The 19,402-nt window shown below is 34.9% G+C and overlaps 1 protein-coding gene across 1 annotated transcript in view; it reads right to left on the bottom strand.

Moving 5' to 3' along the window:
* LOC135726627 (von Willebrand factor D and EGF domain-containing protein) overlaps positions 1 to 19,402 on the bottom strand; it is an 83,445-nt gene that overhangs the window by 18,585 nt on the left and 45,458 nt on the right. The window contains exons 17-20 of the mRNA XM_065244652.1: positions 17,101 to 17,351; positions 13,376 to 13,595; positions 10,984 to 11,121; positions 4,550 to 4,741 (exon numbers count right to left, since the gene is read on the bottom strand). Coding sequence (XP_065100724.1) covers positions 4,550 to 4,741; positions 10,984 to 11,121; positions 13,376 to 13,595; positions 17,101 to 17,351 — 801 coding nt within the window. The remainder of the gene's footprint in view (positions 1 to 4,549; positions 4,742 to 10,983; positions 11,122 to 13,375; positions 13,596 to 17,100; positions 17,352 to 19,402) is intronic.

Consider the following 19,402-nt stretch of genomic DNA (forward strand, 5'->3'; position numbering starts at 1 on the left):
TTCCTTATGACAGTTTGAATTTTGGGGGGAAACTTTACTTTCATTCATTATTGTCTCAGTGGGTGATCAATGTCAGTTCAGGTTCAGATTCCCTCAGCATCCGATCCTCTCCCATCCCTTACCCACAATTTCAGTCTCCGCAATCTCTGTACGCATTGCAAACGGCTGCCCAACCCAAACAGACTGCTGATGCATTAACTATGCTCGTACACTCGGGACGATGCGCTGATGTCGGGTGGCATGAGGCAATGCCCTGAAATGCTTACCTCACTTCTTCCGATTAAAAGTAACCCCATTGTCTTGGTGTGAACTAAATACATGACTATACAAACTGATGTCCTATTATTCTACCGTGTAGCGGAAACATGATACAAGATATACACGTAGGAATTGATTTTCGCAGTATATGGGGTCACACCATCGTATTTTATTGAATAAGTACGCCCTCATCTCACACACAGACGCGCACCTGCTCCTTCAACCGTAGTCAAAGTGGTGTCAAATAAAACAAGAGGCCTGCCCTTCGCCACCGCGGCGGAGAAAGACGAAACAGTTAGCAGCTGTCTTCCATTAAAAATAGATTTACGGGCCCTGTGATTACACAAATCAAGGGTTATCGCCCAGGCTTTTTGTCCCGTTTCTGCAAGGTCAGCGCAAATCCCTCATACAACATCGGGATTTATCGGCAGAGGTAGGTGACAGGTTGCGTTCTCCTCTGCTTTTCATCTCATCTCCACCTGTAAGTGTGATGGCAGGCAATTTACAAGCCGGTGAGACTGTATTAGCGAGAGATGAGGTGCTCCGGAGGATGATGGAATCGCTATTTGTCTTCCTTTCCCGTTCCTTAAACTAGGCTCTTTCATGGGATGGCAAATCCCTACGCTTTATGTCAATTCTTGCTTCTGCATTGCAATAATTACAGACACGGTAAGTGGAAATGAAGGTGATGTCACCTCAACTTTGATTTGCTTTAAGTGGCGCCCGAGGCCAGGCGACCGTCGACAGCGCTGTCAAATGTAATTTTCAATTAGTATTTATAAAAGGACAACAAGGGCGAACGGGCGAGATCATTCAACCTTATGTTTCACAGCGCGTAGCGAACCTCCGGGTCCCCGCGTTGGTAATAACCTTTAAAATTCAATCTGTAATTCAAAACAATTACCGTCCACAGTGACCCTTTTAATTGTAAAATTAAACCGTCTGAGCGTGAAGTAAGAGAAACATTGTGCTGTCACTAGTGGAATATGAGACAATATCTATTTTCCAACACCTAGCGTGCTATCTACAGAGCCAAAATTGTATGGCATCAAAAGCTTCACAGTATAAAAGCTTAAGGAGGAAACATCACTACATTTAAAATAACTACTTTTGGGGAAAATAAAAAATGCAGCAACTTAATTATGCAAGTCAATTTAACCTACTTTTTAAGTAATGACTTGGTATCTCACAATAATAACTTGGTATCTCATAATAATGACTTAGTATCTCATAATAATGACTTAGTATCTCATAAGAATTAATTAGTATCTCATAAGAATGAATTAGTATCTCATAAAAATGACTTAGTATCTCATAATAATGAATTAGTATTTCATAAGAATTAATTATTATCTCATAATAATGACTTAGTATCTCATAAGAATGAATTAGTATCTCATATCTCGTAATTATGACATAGTATCTCATAATAATGACTTATTATGTCACAATAATGACTTAGTATCTCTTATTGACTTAGCATCTCATATATCTCATAATAATGAATTAGAATCTCATATGTCATAACTATGACTTAGTATCTCATAATAATAGATAATAATGACTTAGTATGTCACAGTAATGACTTAGTATCTCATAATAATGACTATGTCATAATAATGACTTAGTATCTCATAATGACTTAGTATCTCATATATCTCATAATAATGACCTAGTATCTCATAATAAGGACCTAGTATCTCATATATCTCATAATAATTACTTAGTATCTCATAATAATACAGAATAATGACTTAGTATGTCATAATAATGACTTAGTATCTCATAATAATGACTTAGTACTGTATGTCAAAATAATGAATTAGTATCTCATAATAATGACAACTTAGTATTTTACAATAATGACTTAGTATCTCATAATACTGACTATGTATAATAATGACTTAGTATCTCATAATAATGAATTAGTATCTCATGTATCTCATAATAGTATGCCATAAAATTGACTTGGTATCTCATAATAATGACTTAGTATTTCACAATAATGACTATTTAATATAATAATGAATATCTCATAATAATGACATAGTATCTCATATATCTCATAATAATGACTTAGTATCTCATAATAAAAACTTATATATTACAATAATGAATAAGTATCTCATAATAATGACTTAGTATGACTTAGTATCTCATAATAATGACATAGTATCTCATATATCTCATAATAATGACATAGTACTTCATAATAATTGCTTAGTATCTCATAATAATGACTTAGTATGTCAAAATAATGACTTAGTATCTCATAATAATGACTTCGTATTTCACAATGATGAATTAGTATCTCAAAATAATGACTTGGCAGGTGCGTCAGTTTGTGTTGAAAAGTGGTGGGGGAAAAAGATCAGATGAAAAAACATTACAACAGGACGGAAAAATATTGAATAAAAGCACATCAAAAATGGGCGTAGCGTAAGCCAATCTACAACACGAAAATACTCAGCATAATTCCCTCAAATATGTCGACTGCACATGTAACAGTCCCTGCAAGACCAACTCAACCAAACAGTGCCAAAGCACCATACCATAGAAAACAACAGCACGTTAAGTCAATGATTACAATGAAATTCATTACATATGTAAAAGAAAACACACCATAAGCATACAACGCAACACATGTGACCCTGGACCACAAAACCGGTCGTAAGTCGCACAGGTATCACTTGATTTTTAAAAAAAATTTAACCAAATGCTTTCAAAAAGTGGTGGGGACATGTCCCCAGTGTCACCAGTGTAAACGACACCTATGTGACTTGGTATCTCATGATAATGACTTAGTATCTCATCATAATGAAATAGTATCTCATAATAATGAAAAGTATCTCATATATCCCATAATAATGACTTGGTATCTCATTATAATGACTTGATATCTCATAATGATGAATTAGTGTCTCAAAATAATGACTATGTATCTCATAATAATGACTTCCATATTTATACTGTAATACACTGATGAATAATGCAGATCAGGAGAATCTATTGACTTGAAATAAGTTGACATAACTTAGAAAAACTAGTTGAAGTTCTTTAACTTAATTTGTTAAGTTCATATGATATCATTTTTTACAGTGAAGACAACATTGCAGATCTACTGTAATTCACAAATAAAGCAATCCCAGAATGCACTGTGATAAACAACTAAAATGAAGACATCCTACGTGCGAAAAAGTGATATCTAACGCATTACATTCGCCTACTGATGCCCGTGTTTAAAAACTAAAGCTTTATAGTTGGATTAGGAGGCGGATAATAAAAGATGACATTGTGGCAATAAAGCAAAATGTTCATTTTGCTGAAATGCCAGAAAGCTGCTGGATGGTTTGCATACAAATGGTGGAGGAGAGCCAGCAAGCCAATTTACATTTCACATCTTGATGTTCTCCTGGGGTCTGATGTGACAGTCCCAGCAAATATGAGTCGCAGACGCATTGGACTGCAAATACCTCAGATATTACCACAAATATGGCTATATGTGCTTCTTATGAAACTCTGTATTACAGTGGAGGATTTTATTGCTCAGATGTTGCTCTGTCAAAGCTCAGGATTGATTGAATATATCATCCAAAAAATGTAGATTTGGTCATTATTTATTCACTATTATACTATTTTATACCTAAATTCCTGTAGCTTAATGTACCGACCCACCCTGTAGTTCAGTTAGTAGGGCATTGCTTAAAGGTCATGGGATCAATCCCAGGAAACACATATAGTAATCATAAAAGTATTGCATAATCTGTATGCATGTTCATTGGGGTCGAACCCACAACCTTTGCAATGCTAATGCAATGCTCTATCCATTAAGCTACACAGAGAAGCTGTCTAAACAACATCCAGAATCATACCAATTTGACTACTATATGTGCCTTAAACCTTTACTAAATTAAAATTTGTCCTTTACCCAACCTCGAGTCTCATAGAGAGATAGCGCCTGGCACGGCTAATTACAATCGCTAATTTCAGGCTTTATACTGAGATAAGAGGCTAAGAGGTGCTAGCGTAAAGACACGCCAGCAGGCCCTTTCTTGCTTTGTGCTCAACAGCTGGAGAAAAGTCATTTCCTGGGAACATCACGCATTGAAAACCCCAATTCAGGAAATGACTCTAGGGGGAGCAAAGAGACATCACGCTGAGCACGGCAAAGACAAAAAAGCGTTCTGCTGCAATGTCACGACACCAACAGTGGGCGTTTTTGGCTCCGAACGAAAGCCTCGCGGTCTTATTTCCAGGCCATCTGTGAACGTGGAGAGATAAAAATACTTGCCGGTTTTTTGACTCAGAGTGGCGGCTTTCTCGACCAAGGTCTTGCTTGGAGCGCCGGACTCCGGTGAGGGGTGAATGGAGGTCGATTTGGAAAGAGTGACGTCCGTTTTGCTGATGGGCTGGACAGTGGGAGGCAAGGAAGAGGCGATGGCGGGGGAGTTGATGGGAGGAGATGTGACCAATTTTGTCGGTGCTGGGAACGAGAGAAAGTGATAGATTGATTTGTTTAGAAGAAATATTACGTGGATATCTTTAATATTGACTTGAGTAAGGTCATGTCAATAATTGAAGTCAAACTTTGGTGCTCTTAATCTCATAATTACACTGCAAAAAATGACTTTCTTACTTAGTATTTTTGTCTTGTTTTCAGTACTAATATCTAAATATTCTTAAATCAAGATTTATTTTCGTTAAAAAGCAAAATTTCCTATTAAAATAAATCTAGTTTTTAGACAAAAAAATATACAATTTAAGTGAATTTGTGCTTAAAACAAGCAAAATATCTGCCAATGGGGGAATTTTTCTTGAATTAAGTGTTTAAGAAAAAAGTTCAAGATTTTTTTTCTGACCCAATTGGCAGATTTTTTGTTTGCTTGTTTTAAGCACAATTTACTTAAATTTTATGTTTTTTTTTGTCTAAAAACTAGACATATTTTATATCAATGATTGAACTCAAAGTTTAATGCTCTTAATCTTATAATTACACTAAAAATTCCTAAATCCAGATGCATTTTCTTGGTGAGCAAAAAAATGGCCTAAGAAAAAAAGTCTTGTTTTTTTGACAAAAAATATACAAATAAAGTAAATTTGTGCTTAAAACAACCAAAAAAAAGTAAGCATATTTTACTTAAAAAATTTTTAATTAAGTGTTTTAAAATAAAGTTTAAGATTTTTTCTTACCCAATTAGCATATTTTTTGTTTGCTTGTTTTAAGCACAATTTACTTAAATTTTATGATTTTTTTTTTTGTCTAAAAACAAGACTTATTTTATATTAATGATTGAACTCAAACTTTAATGCTCTTAATTTCATCATTACACTGCAAAAAAAATGACTTTTCTTACTTAGTATGTTTGTCTTTAATTTTAGTACAAATATCAAAAAATTCTTAAATCAAGATGCTTTTTGAAAAGCAAAATGACCTAAGAAAATGTCTATTTTTTTACAAAAAAAATATAAATCAAATAAATTTGTGCTTAAAACAACTGCCAATGGGTAAGCACATTTTTATTGAAAGTTTCTTGAATTAAGTGTTTTTTTAAGATTTTTTTCTTACCCAATTTGCAGATTTTTTTGTTTGCTTGTTTTAAGCACGAATTCACTTAAATTTTATGGTTTTCTTTTTGTCTAAAACTAGACTTATTTTACATCATTGATTGAACTCAAAGTTTATCTAAAAAATCTTAAATCGAGATGTATTTTCTTGAAATATACAATTTAAGTTAATTTGTGTTTTAAGTGTTTAAGAAAAAAGCTGGCAATTTTTATTTGCTTGTTACACTGCAAAAAATGATTTTCAAGAAAAAAATTCTTAGTATTTTTGTCTTGTTTTCTGTAAAAATATCAAAAAATTCTTAAATTAAGATGTATTTTCTTGATGAACAAAACGACCCAAGAAAATAAGTCTAGTTTTTAGACCAAAAATATCACATTTAAGTGATTTTGAGCATACAACAAGCAAAAAATCTGCCAATGGGTTAAGCAAAAAAATCTTGAACATTTTTTTAAACACTAAATTCAAGAAAAATTCAAGAAAAATTTGCTTACCCCATTGGCAGATTTTTTTGCTTGTTTTATGCACAGTATTTGATGTTTTTGGTCTAAAAACTAGACTTATTTTCTTGGGTCGTTTTGCTCATCAAGAAAAAGCATCTTAATTTAAGAATTTTTAGATATTTGTACTTAAAACAAGACAAAAATACTAAGTGTAGATTATAAGATTTTATCCTGGTTATCACAGACAATCACAATATTGGAGACGTGTTTTGAATCAACTTTATGTGTGCAGAAGTTGTAGAAGCATCTTGTGATGTCTTCTGGATATTTTAAGCTTCTGTTTGTCTGTTGTGTTTCTTTGTGATAGCCCTTCCAGGCCCGACCAGAATGAAGAAGTCAATAAATCCCTGGAAACTGTGAACATCCTGATATCGAGTAAAGGTTTAAAGCTTTCAGGTTATTGTCAAAAGACACTTGGCAGAACATTTTGCCAAGGTGCAACAGAGAAAGATAGAAAACACATCCGTGTGAAGCCCCACTAGACTAAAAAAGCTGAGAAAAACACAACATATATCTTTTTCAACAAAAACAAACAATCTAGCTTTGTTTGTCAAACTTTTAGGTTAAATTATATCTGTCGGTCAAAATATGTCAAGACTTTGTCTTTAATATCTAATGGTGAAATTTGGAGCATTCATTTTTTTATTTCACATTGATTTCAATTTTTGACATGACCTCACACAATCGATATTAAAGATATCAAGGTTAAATTTTCACTGAATGTTCTTTACATTATGTATGTGTTTTTTAACCAAAAAAGTTATGGATTGCAGCTTTAAAATGCTTCCTGAACCATTCACAATATTATTTAATATTCTTTTGAAATGTCCACTGTTTTTATGTCTATTTGGCATCTCGGTGAGCATATTTCACAGGGTTGCTCTCAAACTGAGTCCTTGGTAAAATAAAACACCCGCTATATATGAAGGTATATTTGGTGCAAAACAACTGCACACCTGTGACAGTGGAATTTGTATTTGTAGAGATTATCCACACATGTGTATCAGTAAACTTGAAGTCACAGAGGACGAGATGCAAACTTGTAGATTTTTTTTCTTTCCCTCAAATACAACACAACAGTTACACATTCACAAATCCTTCAGTGCAGCTGCACAAATCCCATTTTACAAATCACAGATTAAGAAACTCACAAGTTCACATTTTTTGCTACAATTGATGCAGTAAATATGGTGCATAACCTACTTGAACGCCTGCATCAAATAATGTGAAGTCACACACAAGTTTTGTACATTTGCAAAATCAGTTTGTGCATCTGTGCGATGAGACTTGCATGTGTGTACAATTTATTTTTCACAAATATTTTTTTATTTTTTTAATATTTTCTAGCCCAAACACAAGTACATAAATACAACTGCTTGAATCTGCTGCTACAAGTTTCAAACACTCTTTTTCATGTGCTCTCTCTTCTGCACCAAATATCTCGAGATAAATGGTGCAAAAGTGATTTGTATACCTGTAGGCTTTGGCGAGCACTGTTCAGCACTGCCCACCAGGTGGCGCCTGACACTCACTGAAGCAGAGTTTATTAATTACCACCAATGTTTCAGCAAAGTAAATCGCCTTTATTTTCACCAAGTGGAGAACAATATTAATTGGAGTGCTAATTATACACACATGAAGGTAATTACATACAATATTCCAATGATTCATTAGTAAACTAAATATAAGTTCCATAAATTTCAAACCATCAATATAAGTAGATTAAAAAATACAAGCAGCAAATACACACATTTTAACTTTAAATAAGATACCAAATGATTTAAGTCCCATTCATTTTTAATATCATAATACCTATAAAAACAACCCAAATCAAAATCTACTTTTAAACCATGTGTGCCAATGTTCACATTTAATATACCTAAAAGGCCTCCTGTCTAAGTAAAAATTGGTCAAACTCACCTCACCTTCTAGATGGAAATCCCCTCTCAATTCCTATATACAATAATGAAGTAATAGGATGATTAAGTTCAACAAAATGCAGTGCTAATGCCAGGTTCATATTTCTGCATATTATTGCACTCTGATGTTTTGTGATGTGTGTTTTATACTCTCTATTTGTTTTTCCTACATATGATTTACCACAGTGACATGTTATCAAATAAATAAGCTTGTATTTGTTTGGGGGTGAATCCCAAAGATATTTCCATATCATTAAGATTCTCAATAAAATCCTTTGGTCCCTTATATATTATTTTTAGACTTTATATATTACATTTGACCTTAAGGAAGACTTTTCTTCAATGTTAATGGATGATAACTGTCACAGGAAGGCAAGACATGGCAAGATGAGTGGATCCAACTGCAGTTTTTAAGTGTATTAAATCCAAAAAAGGTACAGGAGCACAGGCAAGAACACGAACAGTAACACATGACAGGAAACAACCAACATAAAACAACGGCTGACAAACAGGCAATCAACAGGCAGGGTAATTAAACGTGACAAGAACCAATGACAGAACAGAAACAATTAATTACTATGGAAACAGATGGGCAGTGGGTGGAGTATGAATTAATGTCCATGGCAACAAAAAAAGGGAGCGGGGCAACAAAGGAACAAGAGGGAAATAGGGCAGACACAGACAGGACTCTTGACCTTGGCCGTACCCACTATTGAGGTCCGGACTGTTTTAGTGAGTATCATAGTAAACTACTGATTATGTCTTAATATGTCTTCCGAATGTAAACATTTTATTACATTCTGTTTTAAAGTCTAAAAAAACAGTACCTGTTGAAGTCATTAAAGTTACTTAAATAACAAAAGAAGAGAAAATCACTCACTGGTCCTGACTGTAACTTCGTAAAAGATTAATCCATATTTAATTTGTGTGCATATTGTGAATGAATTTAATAAACAAATTCTTGATAGCCTTTGGTTAATTCACTGAACTGATCCTATATTCAGTTACTTAACTGACAGTGCCCAGGATGGTAACATAATTATTTCAATGTCTTACTAATAAACAACACAAGTCTTGCGCATACTGACATGGTTTGAAATCTATAGTTATTCGATTTTTTGGTTTTCTGATGTGTTATAATTCATATATGTAGAGCAGAGAAATAAGAATTTTTTTCCTGGCGTGCATGCCCTAAAAAAATACATATGGACCTCGGTATTTATAAAATCCTGCATACGGCCCTGCTCACGACAATAAGAATCCACTCTTAATAGTGTATTACGAGCTGTAGGTTTTTTAATCGGATCCCTATATAAACAATTACGAGCTATCCACAAGTCTAAAAAGCTGATTTGATTTGGGTTAGCATCCAAAGTAAATGTTAAGAAATCAGAACAACTGTTTAGATAATAATAAAAAGAATTTAGTTGTTCAGTAACCCAATTCAAAAAGACAGAAATAATCATCCAAATTAGTATATTAGAAGAAAAAGCATGATTTAAATACACATATTTTTCTTCAAAAAAAGGTTATTTTGCAAACGAAAACACAAATGTTCTTTCCATGGCCCCACCTCCTGTTTGAATTAAAAATTAGTCTGAAAAATAAAATAATTTGTTTTATGATATTAAAAATGAATGGGAGTTACATCATTTGGTATCTTATTTATATGTAGGCCTATGTGTGTATTTGCTGTTTGTATTTTTTAATCTACTTATATTGATGGTTTGAAATGTATGATATAAAAAACTTATATTTTGTTTACTAATGAATCATTGGAGTATTGTATGTAATTACCTTCATGTGTGTATAATTAGAACTCCCATTTCTATTGTTCTCCACTTGGTGAAAATAATACCTTGATAAAGGCGATTTACTTTGCTGAAACATTGGTGGTAATTAATAAACTCTGCTTCAGTGAGTGTCTGGGGCGCCATCTGGTGGGCAGTGCTGAACAGTGCTCGCCAAAGCCTACAGGTATACAAATCACTTTCGCACCATTTATCTCAGAGATAATTGGTGCAGAAGAGAGAGCACATGAAAAAGAGTGTTTGAAACTCGTAGCAGCAGATTCAAGCAGTTGTATTTATGTACTTGTGTTTGGGCTAGAAAATATTAAAAAAATAAAAAAATATTTGTGAAAAATAAATTGTACACACATGCAAGTCTCATCGCACAGATGCACAAACTGATTTTGCAAATGTACAAAATTTGTGTGTGACTTCACATTATTTGATGCAGGCGTTCAAGTAGGTTATGCACCATATTTACTGCATCAATTGTAGCAAAAAATGTGAACTTGTGAGTTTCTTAATCTGTGATTTGTAAAATGGGATTTGTGCAGCTGCACTGAAGGATTTGTGAATGTGTAACTGTTGTGTTGTATTTGAGGTAAAGAAAAAAATCTACAAGTTTGCATCTCGTCCTCTGTGACTTCAAGTTTACTGATACACATGTGTGGATAATCTCTACAAATACAAATTCCACTGTCACAGGTGTGCAGTTGTTTTGCACCAAATATACCTTCATAGCTATTCCCTGAAGCAGACACCGGCTGGAATGACACAACTGCGTTGGTTTGGCCTCCATGCGTGAAAGCACAACAAACTAAAAAATGCTTTGTTTCCTTTTTTGTGCACACAAAAAAGCAAAGGTCAAATTTTGTTACTGACTGATTTTTTTTAGCCTGCACTTGGTAAAAGTTTTAAACGTGCTTTAATAGGAAGTGTAGCGTTCCCACCTTCGCAGGAGATCCCATTGCCTTCCAGACCCCGAGGGCATGGGCCACACCTGAAAGAGCCAAAGCTGTTTAAACACGTGACGCCTGGAAAACACGGAGTTCCCTCGCATTCGTTCACATCCTCCTGACACATCACACCTGTGGCCCGAAAAAATAAACACACATAAACACAACAACAAACCGAATAGGATATACAGTAGATATTCCTTCAATTTAAGTGGGCAAACTATTTTCAATAGCAATAAAAACCTCTCTCAAAGGATTCAATGCTATGTTTTGACATGTTTACAGCACAGCCCAGTACGGTAGCATACGGGCTGCTTTCCTCTGTGTGGGTTTAATACAATCTGCTGGCATTTTTTTTTTTTTGCATGTTGTTTGTGGCTTCTCTTCGAAGTGTTTCTAATCACGTCCAAACCATCTGCGGTGGCCCATAGTGATATGAGTGGCAGTAAATCGCTAACTTTCAGCCAATCAGAAGTCTTCATTTATCTTCCAAGCAAAGATTTTCACTGAAACAGGAAGTTGGGGGAGGGGCTAAAGCTAAAGTGTAGAATGATTTTACAATACTTATATTTTCTAAATGTGAATTTTGCATTGTTTGCAAATGCCAAGATATCTTTAACTCTTTCCCCGCCACTGACAAATTATCTCGTAGAAAAAAACGTGTTCCTGTTGAGTTTTTATAGTTATCTGTAACACCGCGATTATCCACTAGATTACCCAAATTATACAAAAACTGAAGCAAAAAAATTATTTATTAATTTTACACAACAATGCAATTAATTAATTTTATTTTTAGCTTTTTGCTAAAAATATTTTTGAAGAAAAATACCCATATTTAAGAGTTTATAAGCAGAGAAAATAATATAGATAGGATGATTTTTTTCCCCATTTTGTTTATTTATTGTTTGTTTGAAAGCAGAGGGTCTGTTCTTTCATTCAATATATTTGTCTGTTTATATATTTTTAGAATAAAATTTTCCTGGAAGACGTTTTGTGAAAATCACAAAAAATGCTTGCGGGCAACTTTTTAAAAACGGCTGGCAGGGAGTGAGAAAAAGTTGCATTGCAATAAAATTGTACAAATTTTATTTCTATATGTAATATTGTAGTGTTTATTAGAAATGATTGATCTTTGCATGTCATTATTTTTTTTTTAAATTAATGTGCCGACATAAGCTTAAATCAACAAAGCCAATCTTCTCCCCTCCTTGAAACAACCTCTCTTCACTTTAATGCTGCGTTCAGACCAGCCGCGGTAGAGGCGTCATGCGCGACTGATTTCAATGTTAAGTCAATGTGAAGACGCGTGACGTGCGTCTGGAGGTCTCGGGAATGGTGCGAATTGAGCGTTGCCACGACAAACGAGCGAGTTGAAAAATTTGAACTTTGGCGGAAAAACGCGCCACGTTAACCAATCAGTAGCTTGCTCTTATAGTAACAATGATTACATGAAGCGAGCGGATTCGCCAAAGCCTCTCCAATGATGAGAATTTCCATGTGAATGTCTCGATGACTTCAATTTCGAATGAAGCGAGTAAACTCAAAATGTTGAAGAGGCAAACTAGACGCGGTACAGCAAAAAAAATCTTGAAATCTTTAACATTTTTCTTAAACACTAAATTCAAGAAAAATTCAAGAAAAAATTTGCTTACCCTATTGGCAGATTTTTTTTGCTTGTTTTATGCACAAAATCACTTAAATTTGATATTTTTGGTCTAAAAACTATACTTATTTTCTTGGGTTGTTTTGCTCATCAAGAAAAAGCATCTTAATTTGAGAATTTTAGATATTTTTATTGAAAACAAGACAAAAATACTAAGATTTCTTTTCTTGAAAATCTTTTTTTCTTGATAAGCAAAACGACCCAAGAAAATAAGTCTAGTTTTTAGACCAAAAATATCAAATTTAAGTGATTTTGTGCATAAAACAAGCAAAAAAATCTGCCAATGGGGTAAGCAAAAAAATCTTGAACATTTCTCTTAAACACTAAATTCAAGAAAAATTCAAGGAAAATTTGCTTAACGCATTGGCAGATTTTTTTGCTTGTTTTATGCACAAAATCACTTAAATTTGATATTTTTGGTCTAAAAACTCGTTTTGCTAATCAAGAAAAAACATCTTAATTTAAGAATTTTTAGATATTTTTACTGAAATTTTTTTTTTGTATACGCGAATTTGACGCCTCAAACGCGACTGGTGTGAACCCACGGTAAGACTTTAACATATTCATACTAACAGACAAAAAAATAAAATTTCATTGCATGGGGACTTTAAGGAAAGAAAATCGAATTAAACAGTGACAAATAGAGAACCGTCCACTTCGCTTCTGGTTTAATGCAACTGAGACGTCAACACATTTAGGTCTAAATCTGAGATAAACCTATACCTGTGAGTCCAGGTGGGCACTGACATTCGAACCCGTCGACCAGATCCACACACACTCCTGCTCCACACGGGTCTGAAGCACATTCGTTCAGATCCTCCTGGCACAGGTCTCCATGGAAACCGGTCGGGCACACACACAGATACTCGCCACTGCCCGCTGGATGCTTGACGTTGGTCACACAGGTTCCTCCATTCGCACACTCACACGGCCGTACATCTACCTGTAACCATAGAAACATGAACAGAAATTTAAGGCAATTGAAATCAATTATTTGGTATGAAATGCTGAATACCTTTCAGAAAGAAAAAGTGTGAAAATTAAAATCACACAGGCCACCTAGCAGAATAACCACAGATGTTCATCATATTAAAAACAAAGTGTGTTTGGTTAAATATTTTTTGGCTAATTATGTGCTATTGCTTTTTAAAATAGATGTCACATTTTGTCTTTTTTTTAAGCATGACTTAAAGCTGCAATCCGTAACTTTTCAGCTATTAAGAAAGTATGTAAACAGTGTTGAAAAGCATCTTCTTATCTTGAATATTAGAATATTTATATTTTGAGCTGTCAATGTGGGATTTTATGGGAAATGTTCGAAAACTACGTAATATAACCTGCAATTTTATGTTTTAACAGAGATGGCGATAGAGATGCAAAAGTTACAGATTGTAGCTATATATAAATATTTTTGTGACCATTTGAACCAACGCATACATTTTTAAATAATTTAATTATTTTAAACAATTTTCTTTTTATTTCCACCCCATTTCCCTGTATTAAAACTGCTAAATGGACCCAAAACTTAGTCCACGAATGCAGTCAGTTGTCGAGGCATTCCTGATAATTACAGGCATCCTCTCCTGTCCTCAAACAACTCTCTCAAACACAGACAGTCTTTAATAAGCGCTGGGAGGCAGGAAGCAGATGCTTGTTAGCCGTCTCGGGTCCACACAGCAGAGATGGAGAAAACGTTTGTCTTTTCCTGTCTGACACAAGACGCCGGAGAAAATGACTAGCTGAGTTGTGCTGTCTGCATGCTGTGGTTAGAAAATTGTGCTCATATCAATATAGAAAATAAACATTTCCTACTGGATACTCTGTAAACATTTAAACAAATTGGGTAGTCTTACCATCGCATTACTATACACTGCAGTAGATGATATTGTGGGACCTTGACACTATACATGCATACTGATATTTACATACATGGTACTATATTTATATACTACGGAGCCCCTAAGGGGACATGGAGCAAAAATTAAATGAAGTTTAGTTTCATGTGCTCACGTGAAACTTTCATGTGCAGAATTTTTTTTTAAGTTTAGTTTTGCGTGCTCACGTGAAGCTATCGCGCGAGCACGTGAAACTATCGCATGCTCACCTTAAAACTCTCGCGCGCGCACATGAAAGCGAAAGTTTCACGTGCGCGCGCGATAGGTTCACGCGAGCACCCGATAGTTTCACGCGAGCACGCAAAACTAAACTTAAAAAAAAAACATCTGCACATGAAGGTTTTGCGTGAGCACATGAAACTAAACTTAGATTTTTTTTTACTCCAATGTCACCTTAGGGGCTCCGTAATATACCATATTATTTACCTTGGGTCTATTCTGCCATTTTAATACAGGGAAATGGGGTGAAAAAATTGAATTGTTAAAAATAATTAAAATATTTAAAAAATGTATGCGTTGGTTCACAATGGTCACAAAAATACAGGATACTTAAAAGTATACCATTATGAAGGTAAACATAGTACACATTTACTAGCATAGAAGCATAGTATTACCATGGTACCATATCCAAAAAGTACCTAAAAGTGTTTTTGGTGTGTGCTTGACCATCAAAATAAATGGTTTAAATTCTACATAAAATGTGACCCTGGACCACAAAAGCAGTCATAAGATACAACTATGAAAATCTGGAATCTGATGGTGCAAAAAATCTAAATATTAAGAAAATCGCCTTTAAATTAAAGTACCACATATTACTAATGATAAATATATTTTTGATATATTTCCAAATATCTTCATGGAACATTATCTTTATTTAATATCCCAAGGATGTGATTTTCACAAAATGTGATTTTCACAAAGTTTCAGAAAATGCGTTCCAGAAAAAATTTCTTCTAAAAATATATTAACATACAAATATATAAAATGAAAAAACAGATAATCTGCTTTCAAACAAACAATAAACAAACAAACAAACAAAAAATTGACGCTTCGGTTTAGGGCGGCCATTCCCAAACTGTGGTCCGCGGACCACTAGTGGTCCGTGAGGGTACTGCAGGTGGTCCGTGTAAAGGCAAAATTAAATATAAAATAATAATTTTTTTAAGAAAAATATATTTTTTAAGAATATGTTTTAAGAATCTGTTGTACTGATGTGATGACCAGTTATAGTTTTAGTGCTAGTAAACCTATTTAGAGGTGCAGATAAATTCAGGACATATTTTATTATGAGTATTATAAGGTGATCCGCGAAAATTCTTGATTACAAATAGTGGTCAACACACACAAAAAGTTTGAAAACCCCTGGTTTAGGGTTCGATTTGGGGCTTGCATTAGAATGTCACTTTGGTTTATACAATTTTTTCGGATTTTTTTTTATATGTCACCTGGCGTTAGGGTTAGAGCTGGGTTTGGGTAAGGATGTAAATCTAACCCTAAACCAAAGCAACAATGGTAAGAAAATAGGACAAAACAGTTGAGTAACCAATACGTAATCACACCAAAACAGCAATTTGTTATAAGATCACGAAAAAACGCGGAAATTCGTGATAATATCACAAAAAAAAGAATACAAAAATTACGTGACTATATAATGAAATTTCGTGAGACTGGGCTGGCTCGTCCCTAGGTCCGCTTTCTGTACATGCGCACTTTCAGGTGTATATGTGTGGTGGGCTACGGTTTCAACCATTCATTGAAGCTTGCGTTCTCACTGTGTTTTTTCCAAATGTTTGAGGGTCGCAAGAGAAAAAGTGTCTACAAATTGTATGACAAGAAGAGAAAGGCATATGAAGGAAGAAACAAGACAAGAGTGTTTTTGGGAGACTATTTCACACGCTGGCGTGCGCTAAAAGCACAGGTTGGGCTTAGGGTGACACGGTCTCAATTTGCGGGGCGCATGAATTGTGCTTCAAGCGCTGTGCGCTCACGCGCTACGCGGGACAGGTGGTCACCCTAGTTGGGCTTCCTACGCGAAGTTTCTACTCGACAGGTAAAGTTTGGCCTGCTATTTGGAGAAATCCATTTAAAATCACTGCTAGTAAAAGTTGATGTAAGCTATGATTAGCGATGCTAGCCCTGGCACAAGTCACGAACCGCGCAGACACGGTAAACATGCGACAGCAACTTGTAAACAGAGCGCAGGGAAGAACTAGGCTCGTGCATGCTCTCTCTCTCTCGTGCACGTGTTTAATAGGCGTTCCCTCTCTGGAGCAGGTAAAGTGTTGCGCATGTGCATTTTTTTTTTTAAAGTGGAGGGGCGGTTCTTTTCAAATATTCGGGAAAATCTTCCGCTATACCTTTAAGTACTTAATTTTTGTTTCTTTTTGTCAACAAAGTTTTCACTGCAGCTTTAAATGATTTTTGCTTAAATAAATCTCTTCATTTTCAGTCAGAATGGAAAACAAGCAAAAATATTCACAAATGACCCAACTAAAGTTTCTTTCATATGCCACTGAAATGCATTTTTTCCTTAAACACAAAAAAGTCTCTCACCTCCACAGTAAATCTGCTCTGTGCATCACACTCATCAGACACCACAAATTGAAAACTCTGTGTTTCATCCGTTTGCACCTTCCAGATGAGGAGCCCAGCGGGTGAAACGGAGGCCCCGGGAGGCCCCGACTCCAGCTGGAAGAGGAGGGGTGAGCCCTCTGGGTCTGTGGCCGCGAATTGATACACAAAGTTCTCCCCCGCAAATGTCTGCAGTCTGGCCTGCGGCACGTGGAAGTTCGGTGGGCGATTAGCTGCGGAAATAAGAGAATTAAAAAATAAAAAACAGAATACTGTGGGTCACAACTTTTGCTTTTACCTTTTCTTTAAGGGACATCATATACAACATAAATATCTTTATTAGCCACAGAATAGCTTAGTTGAGATTTTTATATTTGGATTAACTATTCCTATTTGGTTGAACAAAATCTTTTGCTGATACTGATATCATTTCGGACATTTTGTAAGCAAAATGAGAAAAGTCTCACTTGAAACAAACGGGAATGCTGTTTTGCTAATATCTGGATGACAGTTATGGGATAAAATGTGATTTAAGGGATTTCTTGCTTTAGTATTCGACAGCTATTCCCTCCTTACTTACAGCAAAGCACAGAGCTCGAATCCATCTTAAATGACATGCAATTATCCACAACCAAAAACCTTCAAAACTAAACCAGTCCTCGTCTTGCGATGAGAATGCTTTTTGCAAAATTTGTCACTCATTTTCAAAATCTCATTCACCACCAGCACGACGTATATAGTGGCTTGCGTGTGTCGGGCTGCGAAACGTGAAATGACAAAAAATTGAATCCATAAATCTACAGTATTCTCCTATCATCTATGAACACAACTCTGCTACAGTTTGAAACAAAAAGTATTTTGCTAAAAGCTTGCATGCACAAACTCAATAAAGTGACAAGTTTTAGATAAGATCTGCAATACCACACTACCCCAATTTCTAATGAAAAACTGAAGCAAAAAATGATTTACTAATTTTAAACTCTGTGTATGTTTTGATAATCATTCTAAATTGTATATATAACAAAATTTCTTCACAAAAATGCAATTTTAGCTTTTTACTAAAAAAATTACTTTGAAAGAAAAATACCCATATTTAAGAGTTTATAAGCAGAAAAAACTATAAATAGGATGAAACGCTTTTTTCCTGTTTTGTTTGTTTGAAAGCAGATGGTCTGTTCTTTCATTTGATATATTTAGGTTTATATATTTGTAGAAGAAAATTTTCCTGGAAGCCATTTTGTGAAACTTTTGTAAAAATCACAAAAAAATGCGTGTGGGCAAATAAAAAAATGGCTGGCGGGGAATGAGTTAAATAAAAATCCTCAAAATTAAATTGGTGTTTAGTGCACATCATCAAATAAAACAAATCTTGTACACACACAGACCAATTGTTTCATGTTGGCATATTTTTCTCAACTATGTAACAAAACAAATGATAATCTAACATTTAAAGCCCTACTTTATTATGTTTCTGATAATCAACTCACACATTTAATTTGTCTGCATGAATGAACAAACAAGCTCTTAATTTCACCTCAGAACAGTAAAAAAACAAGCCAGAAACATGAGTAAAAGAAGTGGGAAGAAGGGGAGGAGATGGGTAGCTGAATTGTTGTAATCTTCCTCAAAGCCGATACTGCCGGGGTCCACAGAGCCCTCAGCTAGCATCAGTCGAGCCCTCATTTGCAGCCCAGGCAAACACAATGATGTTTACTCTCAGAAGTGTCCGTACACAGGAGTGTGTAGTTGTATGTGTGCCAAATGCCCGGGAGTTTGTGCTAAGATACAACCTATTGCTTCAAATTGGGTTTCCAAAGATGAAAAGACGTGTGTAGCTGCTAATTGGCGTGTGTACTTACTCGCTATACTTGCACGAGGCCATTTCTGAAAGTGTCGTAAAACTTTTTAAAATGAGTTGGACTGTCTTGACTAGTTTAAAGCCTCATAAATGGGCCAAATAACATTTAAATAACAATTTAATAATTGGCACTAAAATCACATAAAAATTTAATTGCGAAGAAACAACGTTATTTTTTGTATTTGGTATAATACAACGTGTTTGCATGATAAAAAAAAAACAAATTTTTGTAGCTCCAGATTTCACTCTCTTCCTAAAACGCACCGATTTGAAAAGCTCTGTGTCCCTGATTGGCCAGCTAATCTGTACGTTGTGATTAGCCTGAATACCTCTGACGTCAGCAGGAAATGTGACGCTCCTTACAATATTTAAAAGATTCGGTCACAATGCAATGCTGACAGGAGTTAATTTACAGGCTGTAAGTCC

This window comes from Paramisgurnus dabryanus, chromosome 24 (assembly GCF_030506205.2).
Source record: "Paramisgurnus dabryanus chromosome 24, PD_genome_1.1, whole genome shotgun sequence".
Taxonomy (NCBI): domain Eukaryota; kingdom Metazoa; phylum Chordata; class Actinopteri; order Cypriniformes; family Cobitidae; genus Paramisgurnus; species Paramisgurnus dabryanus.